The sequence below is a fragment of the Hypanus sabinus genome, chromosome 6 (assembly GCF_030144855.1).
Source record: "Hypanus sabinus isolate sHypSab1 chromosome 6, sHypSab1.hap1, whole genome shotgun sequence".
In the NCBI taxonomy this organism is placed as follows: domain Eukaryota; kingdom Metazoa; phylum Chordata; class Chondrichthyes; order Myliobatiformes; family Dasyatidae; genus Hypanus; species Hypanus sabinus.
The window spans coordinates 24778345-24799936 of NC_082711.1; the positions used below are offsets into that span (position 1 = coordinate 24778345).

Sequence of the window (21592 nt, forward strand, 5' to 3'; positions counted from 1 at the left end):
TGTTCAAGGAGACTGCAATGAATGAAGGGTTAATTGCAAAGTCATATTTGCAGCTTGCTGATCTTTCTGAGCCACAGAGGAATTATTCGCAGCCTATACAGTCAGCTCACTTATCCAGGTCATCACTTCACACTAGCAACGGGACAGTAGTTCAACTTCTCTCTCAGTGATCCTCACCTGTGGCCAATAACTATGACTAGTTACTTAACTTGCTAATAACACAATGATTCTCCCCGCAACCATGAACGCTTCTACTAATCGAGAACCTATCAAACTCTCCTTTCAAAATACCCAATGGTTTACTAATACCCAATCTCAACAGATTCAATACTCCCTGGCTGAAGAAATTCCTCATCATCATCTCAAATACCAATTCCATTGGAAACTCTGGGAACTCCTGGCCCCTGACCACTCAAAGTGGAGAACATGTAATGGCAATACACGGTGAGCTAGTGTTGGCGCGTGGCCTAGTGGATAAGGCATCAGACTAGTGATCTGAAGGTCAGTGGTTTGAGCCTCAGCTGAGGCAGTGTTTTTTGTAATTGAGCAAGGCACTGAACAACACATTGCTCTGCGACAGCACCGGTGCCAAGCTGCTTGGGTCCTAGTGCCCTTCCCTTCGACAACATCAGTGGCGTGGAGAGGGAAAGGCTTGCAGCTTGGGCAACTGCCGGTCTCCCATACAACCCTGCCCAGGCATGGCCCTGGAAACCTTCCAAGGCGCAAATCCATGGTCTCACGAGACTGACGGATGCCTATATATAATGGCACTGAGAGGTAAGTGCATCACAAGCATGCTGAAACTCATTGAAAAAGACAGATGACTGGACCACCTCACCAATCACCCAACTCTTGACCCAGAATCTGTGCCAAAGTCTGTAGGTCCCACTTTGGCCTTAACGGTCACCACATAAACCAGAGAACTCAGAGTGAAAGCAAGTGCTCTTCCATTCTGAGGTTCCACCTGTGAAGTAGATGTCTTGCATTTGTACTTGAGTTTACAAACCTCAAAGTAAATTTAGTATTTACTGTACATATATGTATTAGTACTGTACTTATATGTCATCAGATACTACAGTAAGAGTCATTTTATTGTGGGCATTCATAGTAGATAATATGTTTGTCAGAAGGCGGCATAGCCTGGATGATGGGGATCTTTGATGATGGATGCAAATTTCATGTGGGAGTGCTTCTTGTAGGTGTGCTTAATGGGGAGGGATTTACCTGCAATGGTCTGGGCTGTATCCACCACTTTTTAAAGGCTTTTCCATTCATGAGCATTTCTATACCAGGCCATGATACAACCAGTCAGGATACCCTCCACCATGCATCTATTGAAGTTTGTCTAAGTTTTAGATGACATGCTAAATCCGTGCAAACTTCTAAAAAAAGTAGAGGTGCTGCTATGCTTTTTTCCATAATGGCACTTATGTGCTGGTCCCAGACAAATACAATGAAATGATAACACTGAGGAATTTAAAGTTGCTGACCCTCTCCACCTCAGATCCCCTGATGAGGACCGGCCCATGGAACTCCAGTTTGCTCCTCTTGTTGTCAATAATCAGCTCTTTGGTCTTGCTGGCCTTGAGTGAGATGTTGCTGTAGCCCCATTGAGCCAGATTTACAATCTCCCTCCTACATGCCGACTTGTCACCACTTTTGATTTGGCCAACAGCGATGTCATCAGCAAACTTAAATATGGAGCTTAAATCAGGGTCTTAAGTATAAAGCGAGTCGAGGTGGGGGCTAAGCACACAGCCTTGTGGTCATGATTAACCTCTCAAATGTGGGATGAAGTTGGGTAGCTTTCTTTCACAGCTCAGATGAGAAGCAGTGAACAACCTCCTGTATGCTAATTTTCTGATTCCACAATGAGCCACAATAATTATTCCACAATAATACAAGAGTTGCTGGTCTCAAAGGATGTGAGGAAGTTTGGGAACACTAGGGAAGAAGGGAATGATACCAATGTCTTCTGTTATGACATGGGCCCTATGTTCTCCTTTTGTGTCTTTGATAACGTAATAAGCCAAGTGTGCATGTCCAAAGTTTAGAGTAGTTATCAAAGCACGTACAGTATACTAGCTTGAGATCTTTTTGTAATTTAGAGGTAAATGAAGAAATACAATAGAATTTACAAAACAACTATACATAAACAAAGACTGACAAACAACCGATGTGCAAAAGAGAAGTTGTGCAAATACAGAAATAATACTGAGAACAGGGAGTTGTAAGTAAAGCCTTTGAAAGTGAGTCAGGAGGTCATAGAGTTGGGATGACATTGTCTCCGCCCCTGGTTTTCTTCTTTGTGCGACTGTGTCATGATTTTTTCATGTAACATCTCTCTTAATTTAAGAGACTACTAGACGGGTATATGGAGGAATTTAAGGTGGAGGGTTATATGGGAGGCAGGGTTTAAGAGTCGTCACAACATTGTGGGCCGAATGGCCTATATTGCGCTGTATTGTTCTATGTTCAAACTCCTGCCTTTTATTTTCACTCTCAATCCCTTTGTTTTAAATTTTATTTGTTGTCCACTGCCTGAGACTCACTCTTCCCTGACAACCAGAGTGAGACGGTCACGCCACCTCCCGCTCGGTGCAGACCGCGATGCGCGCTCAGGAACTGACGAACGATGCGAAGGACTGGTGATGCCCGGGCGAGGAGGTGTGGCTTCGCTCCCCCTCGCCTCTGCAGGAGGAAGGAGTGTGAACGGGGACGGTGCAGCCAGTGGTGTGTCCTGAACGTCATATGGGCCGCCACGCAGCCATTGGCTCCACTGCGCTCACCAGACAGATTGTTTTGACCGCTCGCCTGTCTGCGCCGTATGAGTAGATCCGAGCAGGATGTGACCTAATAATTTAGGAAACAATGTAACGCGGTGGCAGCGGAACAGAATCGACAGCAAACTTGTATATTAAAAAACACATCTTTCCAGGACGCAGACTTTTATAGTGTGAATGAGCACTTGAATGGTAGGTCTACGTTTAGTTACTTTGTGGCTTGGGTTTCATTGCTGTTACGTGTTAACTCGCGATACAGCCCCGTCTCCACAGATACAGTGGGCATATGTTAGATTTTGAAGGGGGTAGAATGGTTTAATCTTTGCCTCTGGTGCTCTGATTTCAGATCGTGACCATGACCTAATTGATGTTACTCCCGAAAATGACAGTAAAATGAAATTGGAATCTGATTTACAGATTTTTTTCTTGAAATTAAACTTAACAGCAAAAACTTGTTAATTTAAATTTATGTCCGCGGCATTTGTGGTTTTGTTGTCAAGTCACAAAGTTTGGGACTTGGGTTTGAGACATTGCCATGTTCGTCAGCTCACCCTAACTATTCTGTTTGCCTTATCACCTAAGGTGATTCTCCTACAGCTCCACGCTAAGAATTCCCCCTGAACCAGATGTCACGGGTTGAAAAGACCTGCTGGACGTGTAACTGCGGCCGGGCGCGAAGGCCTGAGAACATCTCCAGCGGCACGTTGCTGGTGGCAAAGGCGCACGAAATGATGACCATCCTCACCTCGGTCATGGCTAGTGCCTACTGCTCGCTAGCCAGCGGCAATACCATGAACTTACTGCGGCGGGGACTGGTGCTCTTCACCGTGGGAGTCTTCCTGGCTCTCGTGTTAAACTTACTGCAGATCCAGAGGCATGTCACCCTGTTCCCCGAAGAAGTCATCGCCACAATCTTCTCTTCGGCCTGGTGGGTGCCACCTTGTTGTGGCACGGCTGCAGGTAAGGATGAGGGAGCGGGAAGGACTGGTGCTGTCCTGTGGGAGACCGGGGCCCTTCGGGGCAAGGTGTCCCGCCTAATTTAACAAGACTTGCATATCCTTCAGCAGTGTGGAGTTTTCTGGAAAGAGTTTGAATTTAGCACTGTTTTAACCTTGACGAGAAAGAGAAGCATTTTCAGTTTCTATTCAGCCCTAGCCCAAATGCTGTAATTAAAATCAGTGAAGTGTTAGAGAATGCTCTGCAGGTTAGGCTAAAGTTGGTTAAAGTTTCCGTTCTAAGATGTTTCACCAGTTGAGTTTGACATTAAGCTTAAGACACCTCTCGCATCCAGTCATCCTGATAGTGGGGATTATTTGTAATACAAAGAAATTTAAAATTATCACAGTAGGTATTTCACATTTGGTCATAAATCGAGTCTTATCAGTTGCAAACATTTGCAGTTAAATACGGACCCATCTGACTCAGAGGACTTAAGACCGTTCCGCTCTTTTAAAGGCAATAAGAATGTATTTTCTCTAAGATATTTTTCTCCAAATAATTCCTTATTTTAGTGAGGCGCCGGAGCCCCAAATTCTTCCTTCATACTCCTCTAAAACTTGCTGCATTGAAAGCAACTCCGATTCAGCATCCTCTGTCAAAGGCAGAATTTGCAAAATTTCCCAACTCAGAATCCTCCCCATTACCACAGAAAGTCCTGAGAATGAACTGAATATTATTCAAGGTTCTGTATTTACAGAAGGAAGAGCTGCACAGCTGGAATCTGAAAACTTGAAAATGTGTTTTTTTTAAAAAAACTCGTAAGACATTTAACTTTCAAAATATATGAATGGCTGGTACCTATATTTCTGTGTCCATTTACACGGAAGGTTGGTGGGAGTGTTTTTAACACAGTCAGAGGGTTGCGGTCTATTTGCCCAGTTCTGTATCCAATGTTTTGGGATGTTTATTCCGCGCCACGTGTCGCTGAATTTGCATGAAACAGCAACACGTTGGAGGGGGCGGAGCCTTGCGGAAGCGGTGCCGTGTTTTTATTGGCCCAGCTAAAACTGGTGAGAGGGGACATTTACTCGTGATTGGTTGCTATGTACAACATGCCACCGCACTTGAAAAGAAGAATGAAAACTAGGAAGTGAGGCAACTCTGCTGCCAAGGTCCTTTTCATCAATTAAGGGAACATCTGGCTTTTTCTTTCGGTCGGCAGGTGTCAGGCACACTAGTAGGTCAATGACTCATAAAGTATGATGTAATTTGAAAGAGTTATCATTTGGGGTGGATTCCTTCAACAGAGACCAGCAGGTAACACACAGCCCTTAGCTATTTGGGATCAGATTCCAGTGGCAAAATGAGCAGGAAACCTTCATTGCTGCAACCATCCCCTGCCTTCAAAGCCAATCTGCTGGCTCTACCAAAGAGGTCTTGGTCGGATCGATTTTTATCTGGAACTTTACTGCCGTGGGTGACCCTATCAGGAAGCTAAACTCTAGGCGGCATCGATCCTCTGGGACGCACTAGCCTCTCCACTAGGATGAGCCGACAAGCCAAGATGCCGTGCGTACTGTGTAAAAACAACACTCACAAAATGTTGGAGGAGCTCAGCAAGTCAGGCAGTATGTATGGAGGGGAATAAACAGCCAATGTTTTGGGCCAAGACCCGTCATCAGGATGGAAAGGAAGCAGATTAATGCTCCAGGTGCAATGGGGAGTATGGTTTGAATTTTTTAAAAGGTCACCATGCTAAACCTTACGCACCTTCCCATGTTTAATTAATGTATCCGATGTGTGGAGACATCAGCAAATATCAATCCAATAAAGGCAATTGTTATTTGTTTAGTTTTGTCTTTAGTCCGAAATGAAGGGGCTGAGAGTTATCAATCCAAGTTTGCTGATGATTCAGAGCTGGGGGGGGAATGTAAGCTGTGAGGTGTATGCAAAAATTCTACGTATCCATGGAACTTTGTTAAAAATGTGTGCTGGCAATATCAGAGCCCAAGTGCAGAGGGAAGGCAGACTCTGACGTAGAGACATCAACAAGAGTTTTTTCCAAAAGAACATCGGTGGCTCAGCCTAGCGATTCCGCGAGAAGTAACATTCTCAAAACTAGGACCCCGTGATTACTGCTAATCAGGCGTCCACTTAAATAATACACGTAACATGGCATCCCCGAGCCGATCAAAATAAGTTTAAACAGAAGGCACCAGGAGACCGTATTACAAAGAGTGAGTTAAAGTATGAGTATTTGATGGCTCTGGGCCTGTACTCACCAGTGTTTAGAAGAATGAAAGGGGGGGGGGGGGTTCTCATTGAAACATATTGAAAGCCCTAGATTGAATGGATATGGAGAGGATGTTTCCTGTATTGGGGAGTCTAGGACTAGTGGGCACAGCCTCAGAATAGAGGGACATCCCTTTAGTACAGAATCAAGGAGGAGTTTCTTTAGCTGGCGGGTGGTGAATCTGAATGCATTGCCATAGACAGCTGTGATGGCCAAGTTATTGGGTATATTTAAAGTGGAGGTTGATGGCTTTGTGATTAGTAAGGACACCTAAGCTTACGGGGAGAAAGCAGGAGAATGGGGCTGAGAGGGATAATATATCAACCATGATGGGATGGCGGAGCGGACTTGATGGTCCAAATGGCCTAATTATATTCCTATGTCATATGGTTGGTTGGCATCCAACTGTCTCAAAGGACAATGAGTGATGATGATTATCATCAAAAGCCTAGGTGGCTATGTCATATGAAATTATACCTGCTGAGAAACTCAGGAGCATTTAGATATCCCTGTAAACAAATGACAGTCACAAGAAATTGGGAAGTAAATGGTATGTTGGTCAACAATGGAAATGGTTAGAAGATACAAATCAGTAGAACTTTGTTAAAACCACTAGGATTAGGTTTAATTTCAGATAACACTGGTGAATGTGCAACAAAGGCTTACGAGATTAGCTCCTGGGGCCTGAGGTTAGTCATCAGTAAAGGCTGAGTGTTATGAGCTAACATCCTGGAATGCTAGTTTCATTGTAAAGCGAAGTTCAGGGAGGCTGGACAGTGCAGAAGGCAAGAAGTTATTTCCACTAACCAGAGGCTAGAACTCCACGTAAGAAGATAGACATTCTGAAATGAGAAAGGGAGTTTCATCACTCAGTGTTCAAAGCTGGCTGGGTAGATTTTGGACTCTGGATGAATCATGATTTGTTGATTTCACTCGGAAACTGAATCAGCAAGGAGTCTACATAAATGTTAGTGCAGCTCTGTGGCAGTGTGGCCTACTGTTGCTTGTCTATCTAATACTGGGGACTGCTCTATTGGCCAATCACCCTGTGAAAAGAGCATTTAGAATAAAGCTTCTTAACCTATGCCTTCTCTGTCTGTTGTTAGGAAAGTTTTGCTCCTTTCTTAACAATGATGTGATAAGACCATAAGACATGGTAGCAGAATTAGCCCATTCAACCCATTAAGTCTTCTCTGCCATTCCGTCATGACTGATTAATTATCCTTAGAGGCCTCTTCCTCCTGCCTTCTCCACGTAACCTTTGATGCCTTTACTAAAAACAAATCTATCAAGCTGTGTTTTAAATGTACCCAAATGACTTGGCCTCCACAGCCAAGTGATTTGTTCATATGGCATGGATGTCTCTGACCAGCTGACATCCATTGTTCATCCTTTCTTGAGCACTAAGCTTGCTAAGCTAAGGGTAAAGGTCCTATAAGGCTTAAGATTAGCAGGTGAAACGCGTTGTTTTGCATCAAATCAAATCAGCGAGGTTTGTGGTGGGCAGCCTGCAACTGTCGCCATGCTTCCTGACCAGCATAACATGCCCACAACTCAATAACCCTAACCCGTACATCTTTAGAATATGGGTGGAAACCAGCGCGTCTGGAGGAAGCCTGCGCAGTCATGGGGAGAACATTGCAAACTCTTTACAGGCCGCTGTAGGAATCAAACCCCAATCTTACAGCAAGCACGGTAATGCTTTGTGTTAAATGCTACGCTACAATGATGAGGTAGGAATCACGTGTGCCAGATTGGGTGAGGGTGACAGACTTCCTCCCCAGAAAGGATATTGGAATTGGTTTATTATTGTCACATTTACCAGGATACAGTGAAAAGCTTGTCGTGCACACTGTTCATACAGATCAAATCATTACACGGTGCTTTGAGATAGAATAACACAAAACAGTAACAGTGCAGAATATAGTGTAACAGCTACTGAAAAAGTGAAGTGTAGGTAAACGATGAAGTGGAACGTTACACACACAATGCTGGAGGATCTCAGCAAGTCAGGCAGCATCTATGGAAATGAATAAACAGTCGATGGTCAGGCCGAGACCCTTCTTCAGGACTGAAAAGGAAGGAGGAAGACGCCTGATTGAAAAGGTGGGGCAGGGAGGGAAAGGAGGCTAGCTAGAGGGTGATACGTGAAGCCAGGCGGGTAGGAAAGGTAAAGGGCTGGAGGGGAAGGAATCTGATAGGAGAGGAGCTGGATCATAGGAGAAAAGGAAAGAGGGGCAGACCCAAAGGGAGGTGATAGGCAGATTGCAAATGGGAGCCCGGGATCCAGAGCGTAAGCAGGGTGCGCAGCCAGGGCAAAGTCCACACTGTGGGACAGATGTGGCTCGTCACTGTTGGGGTCTGGAACAGTGGGGATCAGGGTTTGAGGCCAGAGTAACACAAGAGATTCTGCAGATGCTGAAAACCTACAAAAACTCAGCAGGTCAGGCAGCATCTATGGAGGAGAATGAAAGTCAACATTTCGGGCCGAGACCCTTCAGCAGGGCTGGAAAGGAAGAGAGGGGGAGTAGCCAGAAGGTGGGGGGGGGAGGGAAGAGGGGAAGGACTACAAGCATGAGGGTGATGGGTGAAACCAGGTGAATGGGAAGTTAGGGAGATAAAGTGAGAAGCTGGGAAATGATAGGTGGAACAAATAAAAGGGCTAAACAAGAAGGAATCCGATAGGAGAATGGAGTGTGGGAGAAAGGGAAGGAGAGGTGATAGAGAAAGCAGCCAGAATGGGCAATGGAAAAAAAAGAGAATGGCGGGAGGGGTTTGGGAAGAAATTACCAGATGTTAGTTAGAGAATTCGATGTTCATGCCATCAGGTTGGAGGCTACCCAGATGGAATACGAGGTGTTGCTCCTCCAACCTGAGAATGGCCTCATCCTGTCAGAATGGGAACAGTAAGTCGGATTAAAATGGTCAGCCACCAGAAATCCTGTTTGTTGTCGCTGGAGCGGAGGCGCTTGACAAAGTCTATGTCAGATCTCACCAATGTAGAGGAGGCTACACCAGGAGATATTTCCATCTTTAACTTCAGTGTTCACTGAAAATGTATTATCCTAGTAAAGAAAGTGAAATAGAAGTCTGTTTAGGTGATAATAGAAGTAATATCCAATAGTCTAGAAAATCTGCCAGACCAACACTACCAAGGTCCAAGGTGCCAGGTTCTCAGTCGCCCCTCCTCTGTCCACCTACCACATATTGGCTGCTTGTGTCATCCCTTTAATTTAATTAATATGAAAACATTTAAACATTATGAGCCCTGATGAAGGGTCTCAGCCCAAAACAACTCTTATGCCTAGATGCTGCCTAACCTGTTGATTACCTCCAGCATATTATGTGCTTTGCTCCAGGCTTTCGTCGTCTGCAGAATCCCCTGTGTTTAGCATTTAGGCACTTTACTGTTTTAAAATTTTTGCACATTAATGAAATCAAGGAATTTGGGATCCATGCAGGAAATCGGTGTTGAGTTAAAAAGCCAGTGGTGTGAGTGGACGGTGGAATTCTTATGCTTCACAACAAAATGTTGGTTCTAACTGCTTCATCTTTCTGTCTCTCACACAGCTGTAGTGGGTCTGCTATACCCCTGCATTGACAGCCACCTCGGAGAGCCACACAAGTTCAAACGGGAATGGGCGAGCGTCATGAGGTGTGTAGCAGTATTTGTTGGCATCAACCACGCTAGTGCTGTATCCTTCCAAATGTGAATGGCATGACAGGCTCCTGCCAAGTGTCATCTAAGTCTGCCATTACTCAACTTCGCCCGTGGGTCTCTGCCAAGTGGTTTTATGGAACTAGGGCGGTGCCTGGCTTCTGAAACCTCGTCACCTTTCTGTCGTTCTGTAGATCCAATGTTCACAGAGTAAGGGACAGGGAATGAGCCATACAGTCTTAACAGCACAGAACAGCCTTTGGGACCAGCATATCCATGCCAATGCTTTTTTCCCAACTATAGTAATTGAGTTTGCCTGCCTTGGAATGGGGTTGAGATCAAATAGAAATCAGCTGTGATAGACTCAATGTGTCAAATGGCCTAAATTCTGCTCCCATGTCTTATGGTGTTAATGGAAACATATCTTTCTGTAGTCTGCCTATACCTATTTAAGTTTGTCCAAATGCATTTTAAATGGAGTAGTTATACCTTCATCGGCAATGCTTTCCAGACAGCAACCATTCTCTATATAAAAAAATTAACCTTTCGAGTCCTCTCACCTTAATCCTAGCCACCTTTTTTTTTTGTAAGCCTACTGTGGGAGAGAAATCCTCTTTGTGCCTCTCATTTACTTGCACTCTTCTATCAGTTCACCACACAACCTCCTTCACTCCAGGGAAAGCAAGCCCGGCCTATCCACTGGCTTCCTGTAACTGGAGTCCCCTAATCCAGGCAACCCCCTTAATAACCTGGAGAAATAGACCAGACTGCCGGAGGGGCTTTGTGGGTCAGGGGTCAGGCAGCATTGTTGGGGGGGAGGGGTGGTCTGGTTGAGAGGAGGAATTCTCGAATTTCAGATCGAAGCCCCACATCGGGAATGAGTGTGCAGAGGGAGTTGGCCGGTGTAATGAGGAGAGGTGGAGAGGCGAGACAGGCGGCAGTACCTGATAGGTAGACCGAGGAGGGATGACGGACAGGTGGAGCCAAGTGGGGGAGAGGGAGGGAGGGATGGAGATGGGAGATAGAGGTTAGTGGGTGATAGGTTGAACTAGACAAGGACAGATAAAGGCAGATGGGGCCAGGTGGGAGGAGGTGAGGGTGATGGCTGGAAGCACAAGCTCAACTCAAGAGATTCTGCAGATGCTGTAAATCCAGAGCAACTCACTCAAAATGCTGGAGAAACTCAGCAGGTCAGATTGAGGGAATTAACAATCGATGTTTCTGGCCAAGGCCCTTCATCAGGAAGGGTGATAAGCAAATGGCTACCGCTGCTGGAATCTGATACGTAAAGAATGTGATAATGGGAACCATTGAGGGTTTGGGTTCAGAATTCTTTAAATTATTATTGTCAGAAGTACCAAGATACAATGAAAAGCTTCTCCTGCATACTGTTCCTACAGATCAAATCATTGCACAGTGCATTCAGGACGAAAAATAAGAATACAGAATTAAGTGTAACAGCTACAGAGAAAATGCAGTGCAGATAAGCAGTAAAGTGCAAGATCAGAGTGAAGCAGGTGTCAAGTCAAGTGTCCCAGCTTACCATACTAGGGAACTCTTTAATAGCCTTGTAACAACAGGTAGAAGCTGCCTGGAGCCTAGTGGTAAGGACAAATGGGACCAGGTGAGGGAAGGGATCCAGAGGGTGATGCATGTAGAACCAGTAGGGGGAAGGGGATGAAAATGGTGATGGGATGCTGGGGGTGGGTATAGAAAAGGGAACAAAAATGGGTGGACCAGAGGTAGACTGGAAGGAGGCAGGGGATGGAAACTGGAAGAAAGTCTCCTGATGAATCGCTTCAGCAACACGATCACATCAGACGAGGAGAAATTTATTTGCCTTGAGGACGACGAACAAGAATTCTCTACCCTGAGGACTATGGAGACTGAGTGACTGAGCTGATGTCAATTTACTTTCCCTGTTTGCTCATGCGATATTAGTCTTGAATAGTTCCAGCCAAGCGGGGTGGTTGATATTCAGCAGACCAGTTACCAATTTCCTGCGGGAATCTCCCACTCACTCCATCTCTCACGTTCCCATTCTGTTTTGCACCCAGTTTTAACTCACTATTATCTTTCAAAGTCTTTATTCTGCCCTTTTTCGTCGTTGACTGATTTCTTCCCATCATTTTAATCTGTTACAGCTTGTTCCTGAGGTTACACCAAAATGAGAATAAACATCAACCACAAATGAGTCCTTGCTTCTCGAGGAAAACTGTAAACAACTAAATCAATCCTGTATCTCATTCTGCAACAGTATCACTTCTGAATGCTTCTTTCTGAGCAACAGCACTGCTTGGCACTGAGGATGTTTAAAATCTCTTCTGGAAACTGAAATATTATGCTTAGTGTAAGAAGGAAAACAAAAGTAAAAGTGGACTCTAGAAATTAAGGGAAATTGTTAAATAAGCTAATATCAATCCGCCCATCTGTTACATTTTTAATTAATTGGCTTCTGAGGTAAGGAAAATTGTTAACAGATGGCCACTGAGTTAGTTTTCTTACACTTCTGGCTAAGGTGAAGACTATTCCCTTTAGCAATTTTTGAGTGGAATCAAATTAAAAGCTAATTTTTGTTAATAACTCACTATAACCCCAATTGTCCAGCATTGTCACCAAGATTCCATCTCAGCACCACAACTTTACAATTTTTTAAAAAGTCATTTCAATGTCAATTATATATTATTGTTTATGAAATTTTAAACTGTCCATTGCTTTGTTTTAACTTACAAATAGGATAAAGGTGCATGTGAGTTTAGAAGAATGAGTGTGTGGGGGGTGAAATCTCATTGAAACCTATGGAATGGATGTGGATGAGGATGTTTCCTATAGTGGGGGAGCTAGGAAAAGAGGGCACACCTTCAGAATACAAGAACATCCCTTTAGAACAGAAGTGAAGAGGAATTTCTTTAGCCAGAAGGTGGTGAGTCTGTGGAATTCATTGCCACAGACAGCTATGGAGGCCAAATCATCGGGTATATTTAAAGTTGAAGTTGAAAGGTTCTTGATTAGTAAGGATGCCAAAGGTAAAGGGGAGATGGCAGAAGAATGAGGTTGAGAGGTACAGTTAATCAACCATGATGGAACCATGTCTGCATAGTGGAACAGACTCGTTAGGCCGAATGGTCTAATTCTTCTCCTATGTCTTATGGTCTCATGTATAGCTGATGCCTCACATTACAACCCACTGATGCATTTGGCTCTTTCCTTAATTCTGGTGTCTCATCAGAAATTAGATTTTGCCAATAACATGCAGTTGTCGTTGACCCTGGCTGCCCTCTCACTGGGTCTGTGGTGGACTTTTGATCGCTCTCGAAGTGGATTTGGACTTGGCCTTACAATAGCCTTCGTGGCAACCCTGGTCACACAGCTGTTAGTGTACAATGGCGTTTACCAGTAAGTACAAGAGTCTGGATTGGTAATTCTGTCATTTATCTTTTTCCACGTGCCTCACCACCTACTGAATCTATGCACAGCTGCCATTTTATTAGGTACTTCCTGTACCTAATAAAAGTACCCACTGAGTATATGTTCCTGGTCTTCTGCTGCGGTAGCCCACCCACTTCCAGGTTCGAAGCGTGTCTGCACGCCACTGTTGTAATGTGTGGTTGCTTGAGTTACTGGCTTCCTGTCGGCTTGAACCCAGTCTGGCCATTCTCCTCTGCCCTCTCTCATTAACAAGGTGTTTTCACCCACAGAACTGCCACTCACTGGATTTTTTTTTTGTTTTTCACACCATTCTCTGTAAACTCTAGAGAATGTTGTGCGTGAGATCAACACACCTGAGATCATCAAGCCACCCCGTCTGGCACCAACAATCCTTCCACAGTCAAAATCACTTAGATCACATTTCCTCCCCATTCTGATGTTTGGTCTGAACCTCTTGATCGTACCTGCATGCTTTTATGCACTGAGCTGCTGCAATATGATTAGCTGTTAAGATATTTACATTAATGCGGGGGGGGGGGTGTACAGGAGTGCCTGATAAAGTGGTCATTGTGAGTCTGGTACTATCGATATTTAGAAGTTGAACAAGCCCCCACAGTAAATATGCACCTCCTTCAGCAAGAACCTACCTCTTGAACTACATAGCACATTCTAGTAGCAAGAACTCATGTTTGTCCTGTTGACAACTAGACAAGGAAAAAGTTTACCATATTATTAAAGAGTAACAGTCCTGCCCTATAAGACCAGCAGTGGTTCAATTATTTTGTTCATTCATTATTGATGCCAGAATGGAATTGCTTTCCTGTGAACGTTTAACACCATAATGCCCTTAATGAACTTCTCACTTGATTTAAGTTCTCGTTGAGACATCATCTCTTCCCAATTCTGGTTCCTTGTTCAGATTTGACTTCTAAACCCCTACCAAGCACAGCAACATAGCGAGAGTGGACTTGCTGGAGACCTTTTGATGGTTCAGCATATCAAAAAAGCTCGTGGGCTGTTATGTTATCCTGTTAATGCCCACATCTTCTTTTCATAAGGTTGGCTCCAGTGAACAGGGAGAGGAGAGAGCATCAGGCACATGCTAAGTCACAGGCTTACCTTTGCTTAGTCATCAGTAATGGCTTAGTGGACAAGCCAGTAAATGTGGGACAGTCGAGCCTTCCTTTACAACTGCTGGTCATCGAGAGTTAGTACTATCCATCATGGTAATGGCAGTAACATTAACCAAATCTTTCATTATCCCTGGGCTGTCCAGTAACCTGATCCGTCCTGGAAACTATTCACATCAGTTAAGGCAGAGAAGCAGCAATGTCCTCCAGTGTGGAACAAGCAGGTTCCGGCGGCAATGTGGTAGCATAATGTTTATCACAGTCACATTACAGGGCCAGTTATCACTGATCGGTGGTTCAACTCCCACTGCTGCCTGTAAGGAGTTTGTACGTTCTCCCTGTGATTGTGTGGGTTTCCTCAGAGTCACACAGCATCGGCCCAGCTCGTCCTTGCTGACCAAGGTGTCTTATCTGAGCTTGTCCCATTTGCCTGTATTTGGCCTATATTCCTCCAATCCTTTCTGTCCCTGTATATTAAATGTTGTAACTGAACTTGTCCTTACAGCTTCCTCTGTGAGCTTATTCCACATACCAGCCTCGGTGTGGTGAAAGATTCCCCTCAAATCCCTTTTAAATCTTCCCCACCTCACCATAAACCTATATCTTCTTGTTTTAGACTCCCTGACCCTGGGAAAAAGACTGTATCACCTCAGCTATGGCCATCATGATTTTATAAACAACTATAAAATCTGACTTTCACACTCCAGGGAAGGAGGTCCCAATATGACCAACCTTTCCTTGTAACTCTGGTCAGGCTGTCATGGCAACAGCTTTATAAATCTTTTCTGCTCCCTTCCCAGTTAGAACATAGCAACTTACAGCACAGTCCAGGCCCTTGGACCCACGATGTTGTGCCGACTGTTCAACCTACGTTAAGATCGATCTAACCATTCACTTCCACCTACCTATCTTACTAAGAGTCTTTAAACATCCCTAATGTATCTGTCTCTACCACCTGCCCAGATAGAGCATTTCACACAGTTGCCTTAAAACTACCCCTTGTATCAGCCTCGAATAGTTTAATAGCATCCTTCCCATTGCTGGGTGGCAGAACTGCAAGCAATACTCAATGTGCAGTCTCGCTAATGACTTGTTGCAGCATCCTATTGCCTATGCTCAGTGTACTGAGCTGTGAAGGCACAGTTTGTCTTTTTTTGCACACTGGTTGCTTGTCAGTCTTTGTTTATGCACAGTTTTCATAAATTCTATAATATTTCTTTATTTTTTTCCTGTGATCATGCAAGAGCAGAAATTGGGTTTAATAAAATTACTGCAGATACTTCAAGGGCTTTGGAATTCAATCTGGCTTACTAAGTAGCTAACATCTAAATAAATAATTGAAACATAGAAAACCTACAGCACAATACAGGCCCTTCAGCCCACATGGTTGTACCAAACAAGTCCCTACCCTAGAAAATACTAGTCTTACCTACAGCTCTCTATTTTTCTAAGCTCCATGTACCTATCTAAAAGTCTCTTAAAAGACCCTATCATATCGGCCTCCACCATCTTTGCGTATACAAACCTCCAATTCTCCAGAGCCTCCTCCATCCCCATTGATGATGCAAAGTTCATCACCAGAGGCTCAGCAATCTCCTCCGTCACCTCCCACAGTGGCCTGATGTACATTTTGTCTGGTCCCGGTGACTTATCCAACTTGATGCTTTCCAAAAGTTCCAGCACATCCTCTTTCATAATATCTGCTTGCTCAAGCTTTTCAGTCTGCTGTGAGTCATCCCTACAATCACCAAGATCCTCTTCTGTTGTGAATATTGAAGCAAGTATTCATTAAGTTCCTCAGCTATTTCTTCCGGTTCCATACACACTTTCCCACTGTCACACTTGATAGGTCCTATTCTTTCACGTCTTATCCTCTTACTCCTCACACACTTGTGGAATGTCTTCGGGTTTTCCTTAATTCTGCCTGCCAAGGCCTTCTCATGGCCCCTTCTGGCTCTCCTAATTTCCTTCTTAAGCTCCTTTCTATTAGCCTTATAATCTTCTAGATCTCTAACATTACCTAGCTCTCTGAACCTTTTGTAAGCTTTTCTTCTTGACTAGATTTATTACAGCCTCTGTACACCACGGTTCCTTTACCCTACCATAACTTCCCTCTCTCATTTGTCTCATTGGAAAGTACCTATGCAGAACTCCACACTAATATCCCCTGAACGGTTGCCACATCTCTTCCGTACTTTTCTCTGAGAACATCTGTTTCCAATTTAAGCTTCCAATTTCCTGCCTGATCGCCTCATAATTCCCCTTACTGCAATTAAACGCTTTTCTAACTTGTCTGTTCCAATCTCTCTCCAATGCTATTGTAAAGGAGATAGAATTATGATCAGTATCTCCAAAATGCTCTCCCCACTAAAAGATCTCACAACTGACCAGGTTCATTTCCCAATACCAAATCAAGTACAGCCTCTCCCCTTGTAGGCTTTATATATATATATATATAATGTCAAAAAACCTTCCTGAACACACCTAACAAACTCCACCCCATCTAAACCCCTTGCTCTAGGGAGATGCCAATCTATATTTGGGAAATTAAAATCTCCCATCACGACAACTCTGTTATTATTACACCTTTCCAGGATTTGTTTCTCTATCTGCTCCTCGATATCCCTGTTAGTATTGGGCAGCCTATAAAATACACCCAGTAAAGTTATTGACCCTTCCTATTCCTAATATCCACCCACTGAGACTCCATAGACCATCCCTCCATGACGTCCACCTTTTCTGCAGCCGTGACACTATCTCTGATCAGCAGTGCCACGCCCCCATCTCGTTTGCTTCCCTCCCTGTCCTTTCCGAAACATCTAAAACCTTGCACTTGAAGTAACTATTCCCGCCCCTCAGCCATGCAAGTCTCTGTAATGGCCACCACATCATACCTCTAAGTACTGATCCACGCTCTAAGCTCATCTGCTTTGTTCACAACACTCCTTGCGTTAAAATTGATACATCTCAAACCTCTGGTCTGAGTGCATCCCTTCTCTATCACCTGCCTAACCTCCCTCACACACTGACTCCTGTCTTTCTCTGTTTGAGAGCCAGACGCCTCTTCCACAGTCTCTTCAGTTTGGCACCTGAGAACATTTCTATCACATACAAACCTTTGATTTCTGTCCACACAAGCAGTCCTCACATGACCTTTATCTTCCTCCACCTCACCATCTGCTCTAACACTCTGGTTCACCACCCCCTGCGAATCTAATTTAATCACCCCGGAGCAACACTAGCTAACCTACCCGCAAGGATGTTAGTCCCCTTAATATTAATATGTTTAGTCACTGTGATAGATAGAGCCTCTGCAATAACTAATCTGCCAATTATAATTTGCTATCCAAAATGGGGAGAAGGCAGGAGAATAGGGTTAGGAGGGATAATAAATTGGCCTTAACCAAATGTTGGGGAGACTTGATGGGCTGAATGGCCTAATTCTACTTCTGCATCTAATGATATAAATGCATGCTTGCGGCATGGTAGTGTAGTGGTCAACACAACGCTTTACAGTGCCAGCAACCCAGGTTCAATGCCTGCCACTGCCTGTAAGGATTTTGTAGCCCCTCCCCGTGACCGCGTGGGTTTCCTCCCACAGGCCAGACACATATCGGTTGGTCATTGTAAATTGTCCCGTGATTAGGCTGGGGGTAGAATTGGGGGGTTTGCTGGGCAGCGTGACTCAATGGGTTGGAAGGGCCTGTTCTGCATTGTATCTCAATAAAATAAAATGCTGGAGAGTGAATGTCAAGGTAAAATATGGTGACATACATACTTAGGTAATATTTTGTCTTTGACTTCTACCTGTTCTTATCTGAAATTCACTTACCCCTCCAGTCTAATCGACGTACAAAGCTCCGTTAATGTTCTTGTGCTGTGCATAAGCCAGGGGTGTAAGGCGGTTCTCTATCATGTTACTGCAGGTACACATCACCGGACTTTCTGTACATCCGCTCCTGGCTGCCCTGTATATTCTTCTCGGGTGGAGTGACCATGGGAAACATTGGGAGGCAGCTCGCCATGGTAAGTGGGTCACGTCGTTCCCCAGCTGCCTGTGGCCGAGCAAGATGGCCGGGAATCCGAAATAAAAGCAAGGAGATCTGTAAATACCGGGCAGCACCTGGGGAGAGGAAATAATTTGGCTTGATTAAAGAGGTGCCACCCGACTTACTGAGTATTTTCAAAGTCAGAGTTGAGTTTATGCACAAGTACATGTATATCCAGGTGCAATGAAAAACTTAATTGCAGCTGCATCAGAGCAGCAGCTCTATAAAACATACTCACACACATAAATGCAAATTATACACAATTTTTACAAGGAAGTACACAGTTAGAACAATCTGTGTTCAGTGTTTATCCTTGGTTTTTTTTATCAGTGAACTGTATGATTTTCCTATGAAACCCCATGAGATATATCACAGTGTTAACAGCATTCTATAAATTTAGGTGGACAATTGACTTTGTTTAGTGTGAGTGTTACCAGGGCTACAAAGGTCGTATGGACTAACACACACACACACACACACACACACACACAATGCTGGAGGAACTCAGCAGGCTGGGCAACATCTGAGGAGATAATAAACAATCAATGTTTAGGCCAAGACCCTTCATCAGGAAAGGAAGGGGGAAGGAGCCAGAATACGAAGGTGGGAAGAGGGGAAGGTGTACAAGCTGGCAGGTGATTGGTGAAGCCAGCTGAGAGAGAGGGGATGAAGTAGGAAGCTGTGAGATAATAGGTGGAAAAGGTAAAGGAATCTGATGGGAGAGGACAGTGGATTTTGGGAGAAAGGGAAGGAGGAGGGGCACCAGAGGGAGGTGATGGGTGGTTGAGAAGAAGAGAAGAGGTGAGAGGGGAGTCAGAATGGGAAATGGAAACACAGAGAAGGGGGGGGGGGTGGAAATTACCCAGTTAGAGAAATCGATGTTAATGCCATCAGGTTGGAGGCTACCCAAACGGACTATGAAGTGATGCTGAGTGTGCTCTCGTCCTGGCAGTTGAGGAGGCCATGGACTGACATGTCATAATGGGAATGGGAGTAGAATTACAATGGGTGGCCATCGGGAAACCCTGCCGACTGTGGATGGAGTGAAAGGTGCTTGACAGGAGAGAGCAGCTGAGTGCCCCATTTCACTGTGTCCCAACGACCACCTTGCGTGTGCTGAGATGCTGCACCTGGCACTTCCGCCCACTTCGCCGTGACGTATCTACATTACAACACCTACACGGCAGCAGTGAAGCTGGCTGTGACGGTGAGGATATAAACGAGGACTGTAGCAGTACCTTGACAGCTGACTCACCCAGGAGCGTGGTGTCATCAGCAATAAAATAAAACAGACGCTCAATATCAGAATCGGGCTTACTATCACTAAAATATGTTGTCTGCAGCAGCAGTACTGTACAGTGCAAAGAAATTACATGCAATATTGCATTTACTTGGAATATCATGTTCAGTTTGGGTCACCTCTTTATGGGAAGAATGTGGAAGTTTTATATGGGGAAGTTTAATAGCTAAGAATGAAACGGGAAAAAAAGACTAAAGATGATGGGTAACATGTTCTGCCTTTCTTATACCCCATAGATGAACATCCCATTCTAATTTGTAGATAAGAGTTAACCAATCAGACAGCCTGTATTCAAATAATACAATACCAGAGACCTTTCCAAATCATAAAGAACTGTAACTACTAGCAACACACTGAACAATTACTTATACATACTGTGACTACTTGGAAACATACTGAACAGTTAAGTGTATATAGGAATTTATATAAAATACAGGCGGGCATAACAGTTAAGCTGCAAAGAAATATACAATTATACAGTCTAATCCAACACCTTTGTCTCAACGAGCACGACCCCCCCCCAGCGTAGACAGTCTCTCCTCATAACTAAAATTCTCAGTGCGGCCCGCCACCTTCATCAGTCTGCTTTGCTCTGTCTTTGCAGGGAGTCTCTGAGATCGCACAGAAGGACTGCCTCGATAAGATGCACAAGGATTGAACCGATACGATTGTGTGATGATGATGATGATTCCTGCATAGATGCTTTGTGTGCGAGCGTGCTCATATATAGACCAACGTGAGCTGTGGGTCCATATGTGTTGGAGCTTGCGAATTATTGCATGATATTCATAAAAGGGAAGATTTGCAATCTGTGATTGCCTTCGTATAATTAATTCATTTCTTAATGTCTGAACGTTTGGTGCCTGTCATCTGTATACACTCAGTCTGATGGGCACTCCTCACTTAATCTAATATGACCTGCAATGCCATTTCTGCTATTGCTACATCTGACCTAATTAGCAAGTATTAGGTCAGATTGATGGAAGTTCAGTGTTCATGAGCTTGTTGTATTATCCAAGCTTTGATTCCTTATTTATTTCTCCTTCTCGAGTTCATTAGTAGCATTAAAGTACTCATGGGCCTCCCCACCCTCTCCGTTCTGCATGGGAATAAAGAGCGATCCTCTTTTCCTTTCTCCAAGCTCTAGTTCAGTACCCGTAAGCGACGATAGTATTCACCGGATTTTCTCATGTGCCACAGTACGGATGGGCCCAGCACTGAACAGCAGGAACTCCCTCGAGCTGGGGAGAACCAGTATCTGGACAGTCATAGAGTCGAGCTTTCCATTAGTCCCCAGACTCAGCAGTACACTGAAGCAGGGACACGATAATTCCAGCGCTCTTGGCCGAATGAATCATTGCCTGCTGCTCCACTCAGAGTGAAGTGATTTTTATTTTTGTATGTTTATCCAGTGTTTCTGATATGAACCAATCATTATTTGCATGCCTCTTGGTGGGATGATTGTCTGATTTTGTAAATTGAATGCATTCCGGGTTATTTTTTTTTCTCCTCCCTCGCTGTTCTCAATAAAAATGTTCAAGTAATTATCAAACAGAATTTATTTTGTTGGACGTTATTTTTAAAAAAGTCATGCAAACTCTTAAAAAAATATTACTGTGTATCTTGCTGTTAATCTGCAACAATTCCTGTTGCCAAAGGGTCTTTGATCCGGTGTTAACTCTGTTTCTCTTTCCGCTGATGTTGCCTGACCTGCCGAGTGTTTCCAACATTTCCTGTTTCTTTGCCTAATGCCTACAAAACTTCTAATGTCTGATACTTTCCAAGGCATTCCTAGTAAACATCTTCTCACACTTAAGTAAGAAGTTACAAGTTAAGACATCTCCCCAGAATTGGTGTGTGCTATTCTGGGCTTTCACTCCACTGTATTAGACCATAAAATATACAGTCGGAGCCATTTCTACTGTATGGCCATTCAACCCATTGAGTGCTCCACCATTCGATTATAGTTCATTTACCATTATCCCCGTCAGCCCCATAACTTTTGCTGCCC

The 21592-nt window shown here is 44.2% G+C and overlaps 1 protein-coding gene across 1 annotated transcript; it reads left to right on the forward strand.

Moving 5' to 3' along the window:
- The first annotated feature begins 2792 nt into the window (after positions 1 to 2792).
- Positions 2793 to 21138, forward strand: insig1 (insulin induced gene 1). Its single transcript, XM_059971857.1, has 6 exons — positions 2793 to 2975; positions 3366 to 3743; positions 9586 to 9710; positions 12903 to 13069; positions 18159 to 18258; positions 20186 to 21138. Exons 2-6 carry the CDS (start codon positions 3410 to 3412, stop codon positions 20237 to 20239), a joined length of 780 nt encoding a protein of 259 aa, XP_059827840.1. The 5' UTR covers positions 2793 to 2975; positions 3366 to 3409; the 3' UTR covers positions 20240 to 21138.
- The last annotated feature ends 454 nt before the right edge of the window (positions 21139 to 21592 follow it).